This window comes from Mobula birostris, chromosome 6 (genome assembly GCF_030028105.1).
Source record: "Mobula birostris isolate sMobBir1 chromosome 6, sMobBir1.hap1, whole genome shotgun sequence".
NCBI lineage: Eukaryota > Metazoa > Chordata > Chondrichthyes > Myliobatiformes > Myliobatidae > Mobula > Mobula birostris.
The window spans coordinates 67,925,342-67,941,665 of record NC_092375.1 but is presented as its reverse complement, the minus strand read 5'-3'; the positions used below and the strand labels follow the sequence as shown (position 1 = coordinate 67,941,665).

General features: G+C 40.9%; 1 protein-coding gene across 1 annotated transcript in view; it reads left to right on the top strand.

Annotated features, from left to right (window-relative positions):
• The window catches only part of LOC140199082 (cilia- and flagella-associated protein 47-like), a 697,686-nt gene that overhangs the window by 398,795 nt on the left and 282,567 nt on the right, over positions 1–16,324 (top strand). Inside the window, exon 46 of the mRNA XM_072260570.1 lies at positions 14,926–15,125. Within this exon, the coding sequence (XP_072116671.1) occupies positions 14,926–15,125 (200 nt within the window). The remainder of the gene's footprint in view (positions 1–14,925; positions 15,126–16,324) is intronic.

The following is a 16,324-nucleotide window of genomic DNA, read 5'->3' as shown; positions in this document are numbered from 1 at the left end:
GGAAGGCCAAAGAAGCGCTATAAGGATCAGATGAAGAATGCTTTAAGGAAGTGCAAGATCAGAGGATGTTGCTGCTAATCGTACCACGTGGCGACAGCTGTGTAGGGACGGGGTTTGTATTCTGGAGATGGAAAGAACAACCAGAAGACAGCAGAAGAGAGCCAGGAGAAATGCAGCCATGGTTGTCACCACAGCCACCACTACCACCACTACCACATATACATGTCCCACCTGCAACAGAGCTTGTGGATCCAGGATAGGGCTGTATAGTCATCAAAGATCTCATAGTTAAAGGAGTGGACGTCGTCATCGGATTTCGACGGATAACCGAAGAGAGAAGAAGTATGTGCTATATGTGACTTGTACTGTGTTTTGCACCTTGGCCCTGAAGGAATGATGTTGTGTTTGGCTGTATTCATGGGCATTCATGCAAGGGTGAATGACAATTGAACTTGAACTTGAACATGATATATAAAGAAAAGAAAGACAGAAGTACTTAAGAAGTATAAGAAGTAGGAAGCCTTTCCGTCCCTCAAACTTGTTTCATTATTTCAAAGTACATTTATTATCAAAATACATATATGTCACTATATACAACCCTGAGATTCATTTTCTTGCAGGCATATTCAGTAGATCCAATAATCGTAATGGAATCAATGAAAGACCACATCCAACAGGGCAAACAACCAGTGTGCATAGGACAACAAACTGTGCAAATACAAAAATAAATGAATAAATGAATAAATAAATAAATAAGCAATAAATATCAAGAACATGAGACGAAGAGTCCTTGAAAGTAGTCCATAGCTTGTGGATGCAGTTTAGTGATGGGATGAGTGAAGTTAAAGTTTCTCCTAATAGGAAGTACAATACTGTGTTTTCTGTAGTTGGGGCATCTATATATTGATTAAGGAAACTTTCATGAATATACTTGATTAACTTTATCCATCCTTTTACAATATGAGGGTCCCAGTCAATATGTGGAAAGTTAAAATCACCTACTATCACAATTACTTTTCTTGCAACCACCTGCTATTCCTCTACAATTTTGCTCCTCTGAATTCCACTGACTATTGAAAGGTCTATTATATAATTCTGTTAACGTGGTCATCTCTTTCTTATTCCTCAATTCTACCTATATACTGTAATCTCAGTAGAGAAGACCTCCAGACTGTACTGTCTATGCACTGCCTTGACATGTTCCCTGATTAATGCCATTCCTTCCCCTTTAATATTTCCCCCTCTATCATGCCTAAAACAACAGAACCCTAGAATGTTGAGCTATCAACTCTGGCCCTCCTACAACAAAGTCTCATTAATGGCTGCAACATCACACTTCCACGTGCTGATCCATGCTCTGCCTTCCCTCCAATACTCCTTGCATTGAAATAGATCTGACTCAGATTATTAGTCCCACCACGTCCAGCCTTTCATTTCCGTCTTTGTATGTAGGCTCAACAACTGTTTTCCCCAGAACAATTCTGCTTGGTGTTTTGGCACCCAGTTTCCATCACCTGTGGCCTGTTTGCTAGTTATATTCCACTTAAGTGAAACAACTGCAAAAAAGAGGCTGTCCTTCTATAAAATAAAAAAGTTCAACATGGGCATCCCATGGAAGCACTCATGAGGTGTGGGAAGAGACCAGTCAACTCTGTCCATTGTTGGCTTCAGGGAACATGAGAGCTCATTTTAACAATGTCCTTTATTTCTATTGATAACATTTTCCCTTTAAATTTTCTTTGAGAACAAGGTAGGTGCTGTAAGCTTCTATTTTCTAGCTCATATAATCTCCTTTGACACTGCAAGACCAATCCTGAGTAAAATAATGTGCAGTATGTTGGTTGAACTGTTGTTTTGAAAATATACAAATGTTATTGATGCAAGTGTCTTGAAAAGACACTTATTAATAGTAATACAGTTATGTAATTGTATTATAATTTCTGTTATGAAATTTTAACACTTACTAAGACATGAGTCATTCAGTTACTAATATATTTATAAAGGTAATTATAAAATGCAGGACTTCACAGACATTGGAGTCAATTAACCTGTTGGATGTTGGTATGCACTACTGTGGCTGAATTCTTGCACCATTTTGCAATATTCTTATCCATAAAGCCTTACTCAAATTTTTTTAATATTTAAGTTTGTTGTATGGAGCCAGAATTGAGGAAACTAAGAAGCCAGGACATTTGTGGAACCTGAGAATTGGGGCCTGAGTTCTAAAGAGGGACAATTGGGAAGGTGGAATATTTCTCATGCTAGGATTCAAAATGAAGGAATAAAATTGATGAAAATAGTTAGTGAGGTATTCAAGAGCAAGCAAGGACACAGATTTGGGAGTTTGGGAGTGATGAGAAAGTGGAGTGGGGAAAGACCAGGCAAGCATGGGTGTACAAGCAACTTGTGACCTGATGGAAAAATTCCAGAGGAGAAAGGGATAAGTCAGAGAGGTTCTTTAAATAATGTTCCAAGTTCTTTTCATGGACTTCTGGCATTAAAATATGGTTGCTTTGAAATATACCTGGAAACAGGCTAATCTCAGCAAATCACAACTTAGTCTTTCAAGTTATATGGTATAAGAGTGTTGCACAGGGAATAAAATCATTTTGCAACATTATTTTGCATGAGTCATAGTAAAGTGAAACTTTGCCTGACAAATCTGTTTGAGTTCTTCGAGGAAGTAAATAGCTGGGTGGACAAAGGAGAATCATTTACTTGGATTTTCAAAAGACATTTGATAAGGTACCGCACATGAGGCTGCTAAACAAGATGAAATCCTATGGCGATACAGGAAAGATACTGGCATGGATAGAGGAATGGTTGACAGAGGCAGCGAGTGGGAATAAAGGAGGCCTTTTCTGATTGGCTGCCAGTGACTAGTGGTGTTCCTCGGGTCAGTATTGGGACCGCTACTTTTCACATTGTCAAAGATTTGGATAATGGAATTGATGGTTTTGTAGCAAAATTTGTAGATCTGACAAAGATAGGTGGAGGGATAGGTAGTGCTGAGGAAGCAATGCGATTGCAGCAGGATTCAGACGAATTGCAAGAATGGGCAAAAAAAGTGGCAGATGAAATACGGTGTTGGGAAATGTATGATAATGCATTTTGGTAAAAGGAACAATAGTGCAGACTATTATCTAAATGGGGAAAGGTTCAAACATCAGAGGTGCAGAGGGACTTAGGAGTCCTCGTGCAAGATTCTCAGAAGGTTAATTTACAGGTTGAGTCTGTGGTCAGGAAGGCAAATGCAATATTGGCATTTTTTCAAGGGGAATAGAATCTAAATCAAAGAGATAATGCTGAGGCTTTATAGGACACTAGCCAAGCCACACTTGGAGTATTGTCAATAGTTTTGGGCCCCATATCCCAGAAAGGATGTGTTGTCATTGGACAGAGTCCAAAGAAGGTTCACAAAGATGATTCTGGGAATGAAGGGATTATCATATGAGGAGTGCTTGGCAGCTTTCTTGAGAGGATGTTTCCTATGGTGCCGGTTTCCAGAACCAGAGGGCACAGCCCTTTTTTCACCCAGAGAGTGGTTGTTCTGTCGAATTCTCTGCTAGACTGCAGTGGAGAGCAAGTCCATGGATATATTTAAAGTGGTCAGGGCATCAAAGATATGGCAAGAAGGCAGGTGTATGGAGTTGAGTGGGATCCAGGATCAGTCATAATGGAATGGTGGAGCAGACATGATGGGCTGAATGGCCTAATTCTGTTTCCTTGTTTCAGTGAAGAAAGCTAATGGCATGTTGGCCTTCATAACAAGGGGAGTTGAGTATAGGAGCAAAGAGGTCCTTCTGCAGTTGTACAGGGCCCTGGTGAGACCACACCTAGAGTATTGTGTACAGTTTTTGTCTCTAAATTTGAGGAAGGACATTCTTGCTATTGAGGGAGTGCAGTGGAGGTTCACAAGGTTAATTTCCGGGGTGGCGGGACTGTCATATGTTGAAAGATTGGAGCGACTGGGCTTGTATACACTGGAATTTAGAAGGATGAGAGGGGATCTGATTGAAACATATAAGATTATTAAGGTATTGGACACTCTAGAGGCAGGAAACATGTTCCCGATGTTGGGGGAGTCTAGAACCAGAGGCCACAGTTTAAGAATAAGGGGTAGACCATTTGGAATGGAGTTGAGGAAAAACTTCTTCACCCAGGGAGTTGTGGATCTGTGGAATGCTCTGCCTCAGGCCAATTCTCTGGATGCTTTCAAGAAAAAATTAGAGCTCTTAATGATAGCGGAGTCAAGGGATATGGGGAGAGGGCAGGAATGGGGTACTGACTGTGGATGATCAGCCATGATCACAGTGAATGGTGGTGCTGGCTCAAAGGACCGAATGGTCTACTCCTGCACCTACTGTCTATTGTTTTATGATCTTATTTCATAGGACCTAGAACACAGAAAGGTATGGCACAGTGCAGGCACTTCATCCCACCGTTTAACCTACTCCAAGATCAATCTACCCCTTCACCTCCACAGAACCCTCCATTTTTTTCATCTATGTGCCTATCTAAGGGTGACTTAAATTCCCCTAATGTATCTCCCTCTGCCACCACCCTAGCAGTGCATTCTATGCACTTGCTAATCTCAGTGTCAATTAACACCCTCTAACTCCCCCTCCCTATTTCCCTCCAATTACCTTAAAAAATATGTCCTCTCATACTAGCTTTTGCCATTCTGGGAAAATGGTGCTGGCTGTCCACTCTTATCATTTTATGATGATAAGGCAGAATATCCAGGCAGAATATGCTCAATCTACTCTTAGGTGTCAGATGTGGGAATCTTGGGAGACTTCCAGCCTCCCTGATGGCCACATCTGCGCCAGGTGCACCGAGTTGCAGCTCCTCAGAGACCATGTTAGGGATCTGGAGCTGCAGCTTGATGACCTACTGCTTATCAGGGAAAGTGAAGAGGTGATAGACAGGAGCTACAGGGAGGTAGTCATCCCTAGGCTACAGGAGTCAGAACACTGGGTCACTATCAAGAGAGGGAAGGGAAATGCCCGGATAGTGGAGAGCACACCTGTGGCTGTCCCCCTCAGCAAAAAATATCTTGTTCTGGATGCTGTTGAGGGGGATGACCTGACAGGGGACACCCACGGTGACCGGGTCTCTGGCACTGAGCCTGGCACTGTTGTGCAGGAGAGAAGGAGGGAGAAGAGGAATGCGGTAGTCGTAGGGGATTCCATAGTCAGGGGAACAGACAGGAGATTCTGTGAGCCTGACAGAGATACCCGCATGGTGTGTTGCCTCCCAGGTGCCAGGGTACGGGATGTCTCGGATCAGGTCCTGAATATTCTAAAGGGGGAGGGTGAGCAGCCAGTTGTCTTGGTACATGTTGGTACCAATGACATAGATAGGACAAAGGAGGAGGTCTTGAAGAGAGATTTCCGGGAGTTAGGAAGGAAGCTGAGAAGCAGGACCTCCAGGGTAATAATCTCGGGATTGCTACCTGTGCCACGTGCTAGCGAGAGCAAGAGTCGTCGGATCAGGCAGATGAATGCTTGGCTGAGAGACTGGTGTAGGGGGCAGGGCTTCAGATTCTTGGATAACTGGGATCTCTTCTGGGGGAAGTATGACCTGTTCAAAAAGGACAGGTTACACCTGAACCCAAAGGGGACCAATATCCTGGCGGGAAAGTTTAATAGAGCTGTTAGGGAGGGTTTAAACTAATTTGGCAGGGGGATGGGAACCGGAATGATAGAGCAGAGGAAGGGGATAACAGAAATAAATCTAAGATAGTGAGCAGTAAAGATGTCAGGAAAGACAGGCAGGTGATGGGGCAAATGTGTAGCCATTGAGATGAGTTGAAGTGCAATAAAGTTGCAGTGAAATCAAAGCAAAAAGTATCAAATACTGGTCTTAAGGTGTTGTACTTAAATGCACGCAGCATAAGGAATAAGATGGATGATCTTGTTGTACAGCTACAGATTGGCAGGTATGATATTGTGGCCATCACTGAGACCTGGCTAAAGGATGCATGTCTCTGGGAGCTGAACGTCCAAGGATACACGGTGTATCGGAAGGATAGGAAGGTAGGCAGAGGGGGAGGCGTGGCTTTATTGGTAAGAAGTGATATTAAATCGTTAGAAAGAGGTGATATAGGATCGGAAGGTGCAGAATCTTTATGGGTTGAGCTAAGGAATAGCAGGGATAAAAAGACCCTGATGGCAGTTATTTATAGGCTTCCAAACAGCTGCAGGGATGTGGACTACAAATTACAACTGGAAATAGAAAAGGCTTGTCAGAAGGGCAGTGTTATGATAATTGTGGGGGATCTTAACATGCGAGTAGATTGGAAAAATCAGGTCAGCACTGGATCTCAAGAGAGAGAATTTGTAGAATGTCTGCGAGATGGCTTTTTAGAACAGCTTGTTGTTGAGCCCACTAGGGGATCGGCTGTACTGGAATGGGTATTGTGTAATGAACCGGAGGTGATTGGAGAGATTGAGGTGAAGGAACCCTTAGGAGGCAGTGATCATAACATGATTGAGTTCACTGTGAAATTAGAAAAAGAGAAGCCGAAATCTGATGTGTCGGTGTTTCAGTGGAGTAAAGGAAATTACAGTGGCATGAGAGAGGAACTGGCCAAAGTTGACTGGAAAGAGACACTGGCAGGAACGACGGCAGAGCAGCAGTGGCTGGAGTTTATGCGAAAAATGAGGAATGTGCAAGACAGGTATATTCCAAGGAAGAAGAAATTTTCGAGTGGAAAAAGGATGCAACCGTGGTTGACAAGAGAAGTCAAAGCCAAAGTTAAAGCAAAGGAGAGGGCATACAAGGAAGCAAAAATTAGTGGGAAGACAGAGGATTGGGAAGTTTTTAAAACCTTACAAAAGGAAACCAAGAAGGTCATTAAGAGAGAAAAGATTAACTATGAAAGGAAACTAGCAAATAATATCAAAGAGGATACTAAAAGCTTTTTCAAGTATATAAAGAGTAAAAGACAGGTGAGAGTAGATATAGGACCGATAGAAAATGATACTGGAGAAATTGTAATGGGAGATGAGGAGATGGCAGAGGAACTGAATAAGTATTTTGCATCAGTCTTCACTGAGGAAGACAGCAGGATACCAGACACTTAAGGGTGGCAGGGAAGAGAAGTGTGCGCAGTCACAATTACGACAGAGAAAGTACTCAGGAAGCTGAATAGGCTAAAGGTCGATAAATCTCCTGGACCAGATGGAATGCACCCTCGTGTTCTGAAGGAAGTAGCTGTGGAGATTGCAGAGGCATTAGCGATGATCTTTCAAAAGTTGATAGATTCTGGCATGGTTCCGGAAGACTGGAAGATTGCAAATGTCACTCCGCTATTTAAGAAGGGGGCAAGGAAGCAAAAAGGAAATTATAGACCTGTTAGCTTGATGTCGGTGGTTGGGAAGTTGTTGGAGTCGATTGTCAAGGATGAGGTTACAGAGTACCTGGAGGCATATGACAAGATAGGCAGAACTCAGTATGGATTCCTTAAAGGAAAATCCTGCCTGACAAACCTATTACAATTTTTTGAGGAAATTACCAGTAGGCTCGACAAGGGAGATGCAGTGGATGTTGTATATTTGGATTTTCAGAAGGCGTTTGACAAGGTGCCACACATGAGGCTACTTAACAAGATAAGAGCCCGTGGAAGTACGGGAAAGTTACATACGTGGATAGAGCGTTGGCTGATTGGCAGGAAACAGAGAGTGGGAATAAAGGGATCCTATTCTGGTTGGCTGCCGGTTACCAGTGGTGTTCCACAGGGATCAGTGTTGGGGCCGCTTCTTTTTACATTGTACATCAACGATCTGGATTATGGAATAGATGGCTTTGTGGCTAAGTTTGCTGACGATACGAAGATAGGTGGAGGGGCCGGTAGTGCTGAGGAAACGGAGAGTCTGCAGAGAGACTTGGATAGATTAGGAGAATGGGCAGAGAAGTGGCAAATGAAGTACAATGTTGGAAAGTGTATGGTTATGCACTTTGGCAGAAAAAATAAATGGTCAGACTATTATTTAAATGGGGAAAGAATTCAAAGTTCTGAGATGCAACGGGACTTGGGAGTCCTCGTACAGGATTCCCTTAAAGTTAACCTCCAGGTTGAGTGAGTAGTGAAGAAGGCGAATGCAATGTTGGCATTCATTTCTAGAGGAATAGAGTATAGGAGCAGGGATGTGATGTTGAGGCTCTATAAGGCGCTGGTGAGACCTCACTTGGAGTACTGTGGGCAGTTTTGGTCTCCTTATTTAAGAAAGGATGTGCTGACGTTGGAGAGGGTACAGAGAAGATTCACAAGAATGATTCCAGGAATGAGAGGGTTAGCATATGAGGAACGTTTGTCCGCTCTTGGACTGTATTCCTTGGAGTTTAGAAGAAAGAGGGGAGACCTCATAGAAACATTTCGAATGTTAAAAGTCATGGACAGAGTGGATGTGACAAAGTTGTCTTCCATGATGGGGGAGTCTAGTACGAGAGGGCATGACCTCAGGATTGAAGGGCGCCCTTTCAGAACAGAAATGCGAAGAAATTTTTTTAGTCAGAGGGTGGTGAATCTATGGAATTTGTTGCCACGGGCAGCAGTGGAGGCCAAGTCATTGGGTGTATTTAAGGCAGAGATTGATAGGTATCTGAGTAGCCAGGGCATCAAAGGTTATGGTGAGAAGGCGGGGCAGTGGGACTAAATAGGATAAAATGGATCAGCTCATAAAATGGCAGAGCAGACTCGATGGGCCGAATGGCCTACTTCTGCTCCTTTGTCTTATGGTCTTATGGTCTTATGGTCTTATGGTCTTAACATCTTATGCCTCTTAACATTTAATACACCTTTATCAAGGCGCCTCTCATCCTCCTTTGCTCCAAAGACAACAGCCCTAGCTCAGTCAACCTTTCCTCATAGGACATAGAACAAAACATAAAACATAGAATAATGCAGCACAGTACAGGCCCTTCAGCCCACAATATAGTGCTGAGCTTTTTACCTACTCCAAGGTCAATTTAACCCTTCCTTTCCACAAAAAGAAAAGGTTGGGTATGTGGCCAAGTGGTTAAGGTGTTCATCTAGTGATCTGAAAGTTGCTAGTTTGAGCCTCAGCTGTGGCAGCGTGTTTGTGTCCTTGAGCAAGGCACTTAACCACACATTGCTCTAGTGTCTGTGTGAAAAGTGGCGCCCCACACAGATTTCCAATCTGTGCCTTGTAAGGCATGAAAATGCCCGACGCAGGCCTCTCAAGGTCTGCGTCGACGTTCCCTCCTCCCCTCCCCCTCCCACCCCTTTCACAAAACCCTCCATTTTATTTTCATCCATGTATCTATCTAGGAGTCTCTTAAATGCATCTAATATATCTGCCTCTAGCGCAACCTCTCGCAATGTGTTCTACGTACCCATCACTCTACATGTAAAAGAAAAACCTACCTCTGACATGACCCTTGTACTGAGCTCCAATCACCTTAAATTTATGCCCTTTTGTATTATCCACTGCTGCTCTTGGGGGAAAAAAGTCTCTGGCTGTGCACTGTATCTATGCATCTTATCATCTTATAAACTTCTATTGTCATCTCTCCTCCTTCTTTGCTCCAAAGAGCAACGTCCAAGCTTGCTCAACCATTATTCAAGACATACCCTGTAGTCCAGGTAGCATCCTGGTAAACCTTCCTGCACCTTCACTAAAGCTTCCACATCCTTCCTATAATGCGGCTACCAGAACTAAACACAATACTCCAAATTTGGTCTAATCAAGGTTTTATAGAGCTGCAACATTACCTTTCATCTCTTGAACTCAATCCCCTGATTAATAAAGGCTCTCAACTCTGAGGGATCTATGGACCTCCTGGCAGAATATGCTCCATCTACTACCAGGCGCACGTGCTCCTGTTCATATCTATGGTGCTGAGTTTGTGAGCATGGAGAACTTCAAGTTCCTAGGAGTGAATATCACCAATAGCCTGTCCTGTCTAAGCATGTTGATGCCATGACCAAGAAAGCTTACCAGAGCCTCTAGTTCTGCATGAGGCTGAAGAAATTTGGCATGTCTCCTTTGACTCTTACCATTTTTATCAATGCATCATGGCTTAGTATGGTAGTTCTCTGCCCATGACCTTATGAAACTGCAGAGAGCTGTGAACGCACCTCAGCACACCATGGAAACCAGCTTCCCCTCCATGAACTCTGTGTACACTTCTTGGCAGAGTAAAGCAGCCAACATAATCATGGACACCACCCACTCCAGATATTTTCTCTTTCTCCCCTGCTTTAGGGAAGAAGATACAAAAGCCTGAAAGCATGTATCACCAAACTCAAAGGTAGTTTCTATCCTGCTGTTATATCACAATTAAATTGTTCCTTATTATGATAAGATGGAGCCTTAATCTCACAATCTACCTTATTATGGCTTGCACCTTATTGTCTACTTGCAGTGCACTTTCTCTGTAACATTTTGTTCTGCATTCTGTTCTTGTTCTACCTTGTACTATCTTAATACACTGTTGTAATGAATTGATCTGTATGAATGGTATGCAAGACAAGTTTTCTTTACTGTACCTCAGTGCATGCACCAGTTATAAACCAACTTACCAGAATCAAAATCAAAATTGCTGGTGAACGCAGCAGGCCAGGCAGCGTCTCTAGGAAGAGGTACGGGCCAAGACCCTTCGTCAGAACTAACTGAAGGAAGAGCTAGCTCTTCCTTCAGTTAGTTCTGACGAAAGGTCTTGGCCCAAAACGTCGACTGTACCCCTTCCTAGAGATGCTGCCTCTGGCCTGCTGCGTTCACCAGCAACTTTGATGTGTGTTGCTTGAATTTCCAGCATCTTCAGAATTCCTCGTGTTTACCAGTTTAAATCCAGAAATTGTTAAAATTGCAATTTTCTCAAGGAGTAATCACTTTTCTCCATATGGTGCAGAAATGGTGCTATGAATGTAAACTTATGGGCCATAGTGCATTGCTGCATGTTATGTATTTAATATTTCAGTAATATGAGTAATCTTGTATACATATTGGTTGATTAAGCATTCTTGCTTGTTTAAATAATTCATTAAGGGTTATATGTATAAATACGTGAACAGCCTACGTCATCGTGCTACCACGTGATACCACGTTATAACAGTGGTGACGAGGTATTTTTAAAACAAACCTAAGACGGCTACCAACATGCTGAGGTGCAGCGAGGAATGGGCAAAATAAAAAAGCAGCGCAGCACGTGCAGAGAAAGTCAAGTTAAAAAAGACAGAAAATGGAAGAATTTATGGGTTCATAAACAGTGAGTACCAGGTAATAATAATCATTAAAAAATCAGAAATGATTGGCTACATTGAAAAGATTGACTCATTTGATTACACATCTGGTTACTGGCTCATGTATACTGAGCTGATTGAACAGTATTTTAAGCAAATAAAATAGCCAATGAGAGACAAGTACCAGTTTTGCTGACTGCATTGGGTTTAAAGGCATACTGTTTGCTTCGAAGTTTGACTGTTCCAACTAAACCAGCAGAAATTAGCTTTGCTGATATTGTGAAAATAATGCAGGAACATTTATAACTGAAGCCATTGTTGATTGCAGAATGATCCACCATAAGTGGAATCACAAGGAAGGGGAGTCCATTTCAGCATATGTAGCTGAATTGAAGAGACTGTCTGAGCATTGTCAGTTCGGCAATGGGCTTAATGATGCACAAAAGATTGTTTAGTTTGTGTAATCTTCAAAGAAGGTATTCAAAAATTACTCTTAACTGAAACATTCAAAAGACAGTTGAAATTGCTGTATCGATGGAAACAGCAGGCAGAGATGCAATTGAGTTGCAGTCGGGAAAGAAAGTATGCATGAACAAAATTGCAGTGTCTAAATACAAACTGGCCTGGCTGAGCAAATTGTGATACCGTTGTGGCATGGGCTAACATACACCAGACCAATGGAAGTTTAAAGGGAAAACTTGTAGAAAATGCAACAAAGAGGACACATACAAAGAGCATGTCAGGCAGACAAAAATAAATGAACTGCACAGAGAAGGGAAAAAGATAAAAATTTAAGTTGCAGTTTCAGAAAGAGCAACAAACCTGCATGTTGTTAAAGAAAAATCTGATAATGATGGAAGTGACACAGGACTGTGTAACCTTGAAATTTACAATGTATAAACTAGCAATAGACAGGCAATATGGCTTACACCAGCAGTGAATGGCAAATTAATTAAAATGGAATTAGACACTGATTCAGCTGTTTCTGTCATTCTACAAAATGAGTTGGAAAGTCGTTTTAAAGATACTAAACAGAAACCTGCAGATATCCAGCTAAGAACTTAAACTGGAGAAAATATAACTCCTGTGGGAATGACATTCGTAACAGTGAAGTACAACAACCAAACAAGCCACATTGAACTTGTATGTGGTAAAAACAGGAGGACCAGCATTGTGGGGGCGTGAGTGGCTGAGACAACTATGTCTTGATTGGAGATCAATCCAATATTTTCATGCCACGTCCCCTGCAATAAAGTAAACTGAAAGTGAATTAAAAAAAGGTACAGGATGATCCCACAACAGGAGACAAATAGCGTTGGTGCCTACTTCTGTGCCTCTGATTGGAAAACATATTGGACAAAGGAAGGACCATGCTGCTCAGAGGAATCATGAAAGAGATGAAAGCAAGGGTCTGACTACAGAAGTTTTTGTAGGCAACATATCTGAAAAAGCTCCTGATGTGTTAAGCAGGCAGTTACATGCAAAATATGACTTGGTTTTCAGCTGGAAAGAGTGTTCAAGGAGCTTCAGACAAGTTGCAGATATTTTGCTTTTGTGAGTACAAAGAACCAGAATCTACTTTGCGTGCATTAAGGTTATTGTATGAACTTCAAATGGGAGACAGAAAACTACTTGTAAAAATAGTTGCAAAGACTAAAGCTCACCTGGATGAATGGAAGGCCAAAATGGAAGGAGTCAATGGAGATACGAAAACAGGATTTATCAGCTGATTTTGTGGATGAGAAAACCAAGAGGAGAGATCAGCTTGTAAAGGAGCAATAGAAGGATTAATAAGAGAACACTCCGGTGAACTAAATGCAGCTTCCCAAAATCGAGATGTACAAATTAGAAGAGGAAAAAGGAAGATGAAAAAAGGTGGTGGCTGCTGGCAGAACCACTTTTTGCAATCTCAGGATCATCTCCTACAACTAGCATGGAGGAGGCCCCAGAACCTGAGATTGTTTTCACAGCCTCAAGTCTCACCTGTCAAGCAGAGTGATACCCCTTGTCAGGAAAGACATTATCCCTCAAGACTAAGAAAACCTCCATAGTGATTAATCCTTTAGGCATGAATGGTACAATTTAAAAATTTACTATGTTGTGGATGTCTGTATATTATAGTTGTATTATATGGTATACTGTGTATATAGCTGAGATGCATTCTCTATTGAGATGGAGTTTATAGCTAAGCAGAGAGGAGTGTTGTGTTTTTAACATTTCAGTAATATTTGAGTAATCTTGGTTACATATTGGTTGATTACACATTCTTGTTCATTTAAGTAATTCATTGTGGGTTATATGAATAAATACATGAATTGAGTATGTCATCACGCTACCATGCACACCTCGCTTAAAGTAGACATGAAGTTAGAGTCACATTTCGGACTCCTGTGTCTTCCTTTGAAGTAGTTAATATTGAAGCTACAAAACATTACAGAAATAGAAATACTTCTGCAAAAGCAAATATTTGTTTCAGTTCAGTGTCTTTCATTTGAAATGAGATAAGTTAGAAATTTGAGAAATTTTAAGCAAGAAAGGCAGAAAAAAAATAGGATGGGAAAGGAAAGAAGCCAAGTGAATCTAAGTGGCAAGTTAAGAAATCTGGAGAGATTTCATGTCAAGAGATGGTTGTACAAGACCAAAGTAAGAAACAGAAGGTGAGTCTGTGTAAGGAGTGAATTGGAATAGCTAAATCATTGCCAATGGCTGCTGAAAAAAAAGGAGGAATGTTTATTATTTGAAATTGTTGAACTTTGTGCTAAGCCCAGAAATCTACAGTAAAAAGGGCAAAGTCCTGATCCTTCTCTTTAGGTTGAGTTTATTTGAAACTGCAAAAAGGAAAACTCAGAGGTCAAACTGGCAATGAAATGCAGAAAGTAAATGATAACTGACCAGAATATATGGTCACATTTGCAATAGAACAAAGTTGTACAATATAGGAAATTATGAAGGGCACGTATTAGATGGACATAGATAAATATCCCCTTAGCAAAGCTATCCATAAACAGAAATAAAAGCTTAACTTAAAGATAAAATAGTAATAAGGGATTTGAAATTAAGTTTCACTCATCAAATGGTTGAAATGTGAAACACACTGCCCGAGTTGTGGGGGCGGGGTGTGGTTTGTGAGTAGTGGTAACAGTTACTCTCATAGCATTTAAGGAATACTTAGTAAGATGTCTGAAACACAATGGCATAGAAAGTTACAAGCCAAGTGCTGGAAAAGAGAATTTATATAGACAGATATCTGATGGCCAGCAAAAACACGGTTGACCAAAGGTCTTGTTTTTGTTGCATATGACTCCTTGATTCTGTGATCTGCAATGTAATCATTAAATTTGCATTTGATCGCTTCAATACACAAGAAATTATTTTCATTCAATTTTGAGGCCTAGATAAAAGCTATCAATGCCTAGGTAAGTGGCTAGATGCTCTTGTTTGAGTATTCTTGAGAGGTAACAATAATAATTTTGTAATCTGTGGACTCTAGAATTCCTTTTAATATCGGTTTAATTACTGAATTTTTACTTGTATAATCTCAATCTAATATAAAAAATAAAATACAGGAATAAAGTATTGAAATGCAAAAAATTAGAAACAAGATGAAATTTATAGTAAATATAATTTCTGAGAGCTGACTTAATTACAGCATTCTGGTGTCAAGTAATTTTGGAATTTGAACATGGATATTTTTGTTTTTTCATTAAATCTAGATGAGGAAGATTCAATCTCTATGCCAATGAAATTTGTATCGAAAGGGCCAGGTCACTATACTTGTCAGGTCCTATTGAAGTCCCAATACGACGTCCGTTTATACAATATCGTGTGTGTGGTAAATTCTGAAGAATACTTTGAGAGTGAGTTGGAAATTGCTGCTTCTACCCACCAATCTGTCACTAAAAACATTCCTTTGGTAAGTGTTGAAAATGAACCTCAATTTGAGAAAATTAAGTTAACTTCAGGCAATGTGTAGACAAATTTGAGAAGAGGGAAGGTGAATACAGGACTGAAGGCATTACATTTGAATGTATGCGTAGTAGGTAAACTTATAGCACAGTTAGAAATTCGTAGTTATGATATTGTGGGCATCACAGAATCCAAGGATACCCATCCTATTGAAAAGACAGGTGTGGGCAGAGGGGTGGGGTGGTTCTGTTTGTAAAAAATTAAATTAAATATTTAACAGAAAGTGACATAGGATCAAAAGATGTGGAATTTTTGTTGGTAAAATTAAGAAACTTCAAGGGTAAAAAGACACTAGTGGGAATTATTTGTAGGCATCCGAATAGTAGACAGGATTTGAGGTTCAAACTACAACTGGAGATGGAAACAGCATATAAAAAAATTGATGTTGTAGTGGTCTTGGGAAATTTCAATATGCAGGTGGACTGGGAAAATCATGTTAGCAATGGATCCCAAGAGAAGAAATGTATGGAATAGCTTTTTAGAGCAGCTTGTGATTGAATCCATTGGGAAAAAGGCAATTCTGGAGTTGGAGTTGTGCAGTGAGCTAGATTTGATTAGGGAGCTTAAGGTAAAGGAATCCTTTGGAGGCAGTCACCATAATATGATAAAATACGCCCTGCAATTTGAAAGAGAGGAAGTAAAATCAGATGTACTGGTATTACATTTAAGTAGAAACAAATACAGAGGCATGACAGCAGCTAGCAAAAGTTGATTGAAAGAAGAGCCTATCAGGGATGATGGTAGAGCAGCAATAGTAGGTGTTTCTGGGAGTAATTTCGAAGTCACAGGAACATTTCATCCCTAATAAGAAGAAGAAATCTAAAAAGAGAATGAGGCAACCATAGCAACCAGGGAAGTCAAAGACAGCATGAAAGTAAAAGAGGGAGCGTATAGTATTGCAAAAACTAGCGGGCATCTTTTATAAACCTACAGAAGGCAACTAATAAAACACAACTTTTAGTTGCACTTTCAAGAGTCACCAGAGTCAGGAGCGGTTCCAAAGGAACTGTAAATATCACTTCACTCTTTAAGAAGGGAGAGAAGTAAAAGACAGGAAATTATAGACTGGTTGGTAAGATTTTAAGAGTCTATTATTAAATGTGAGGTTTCAGGGTTCTTGGAACCACATGAAGAAATAGGCAAAAT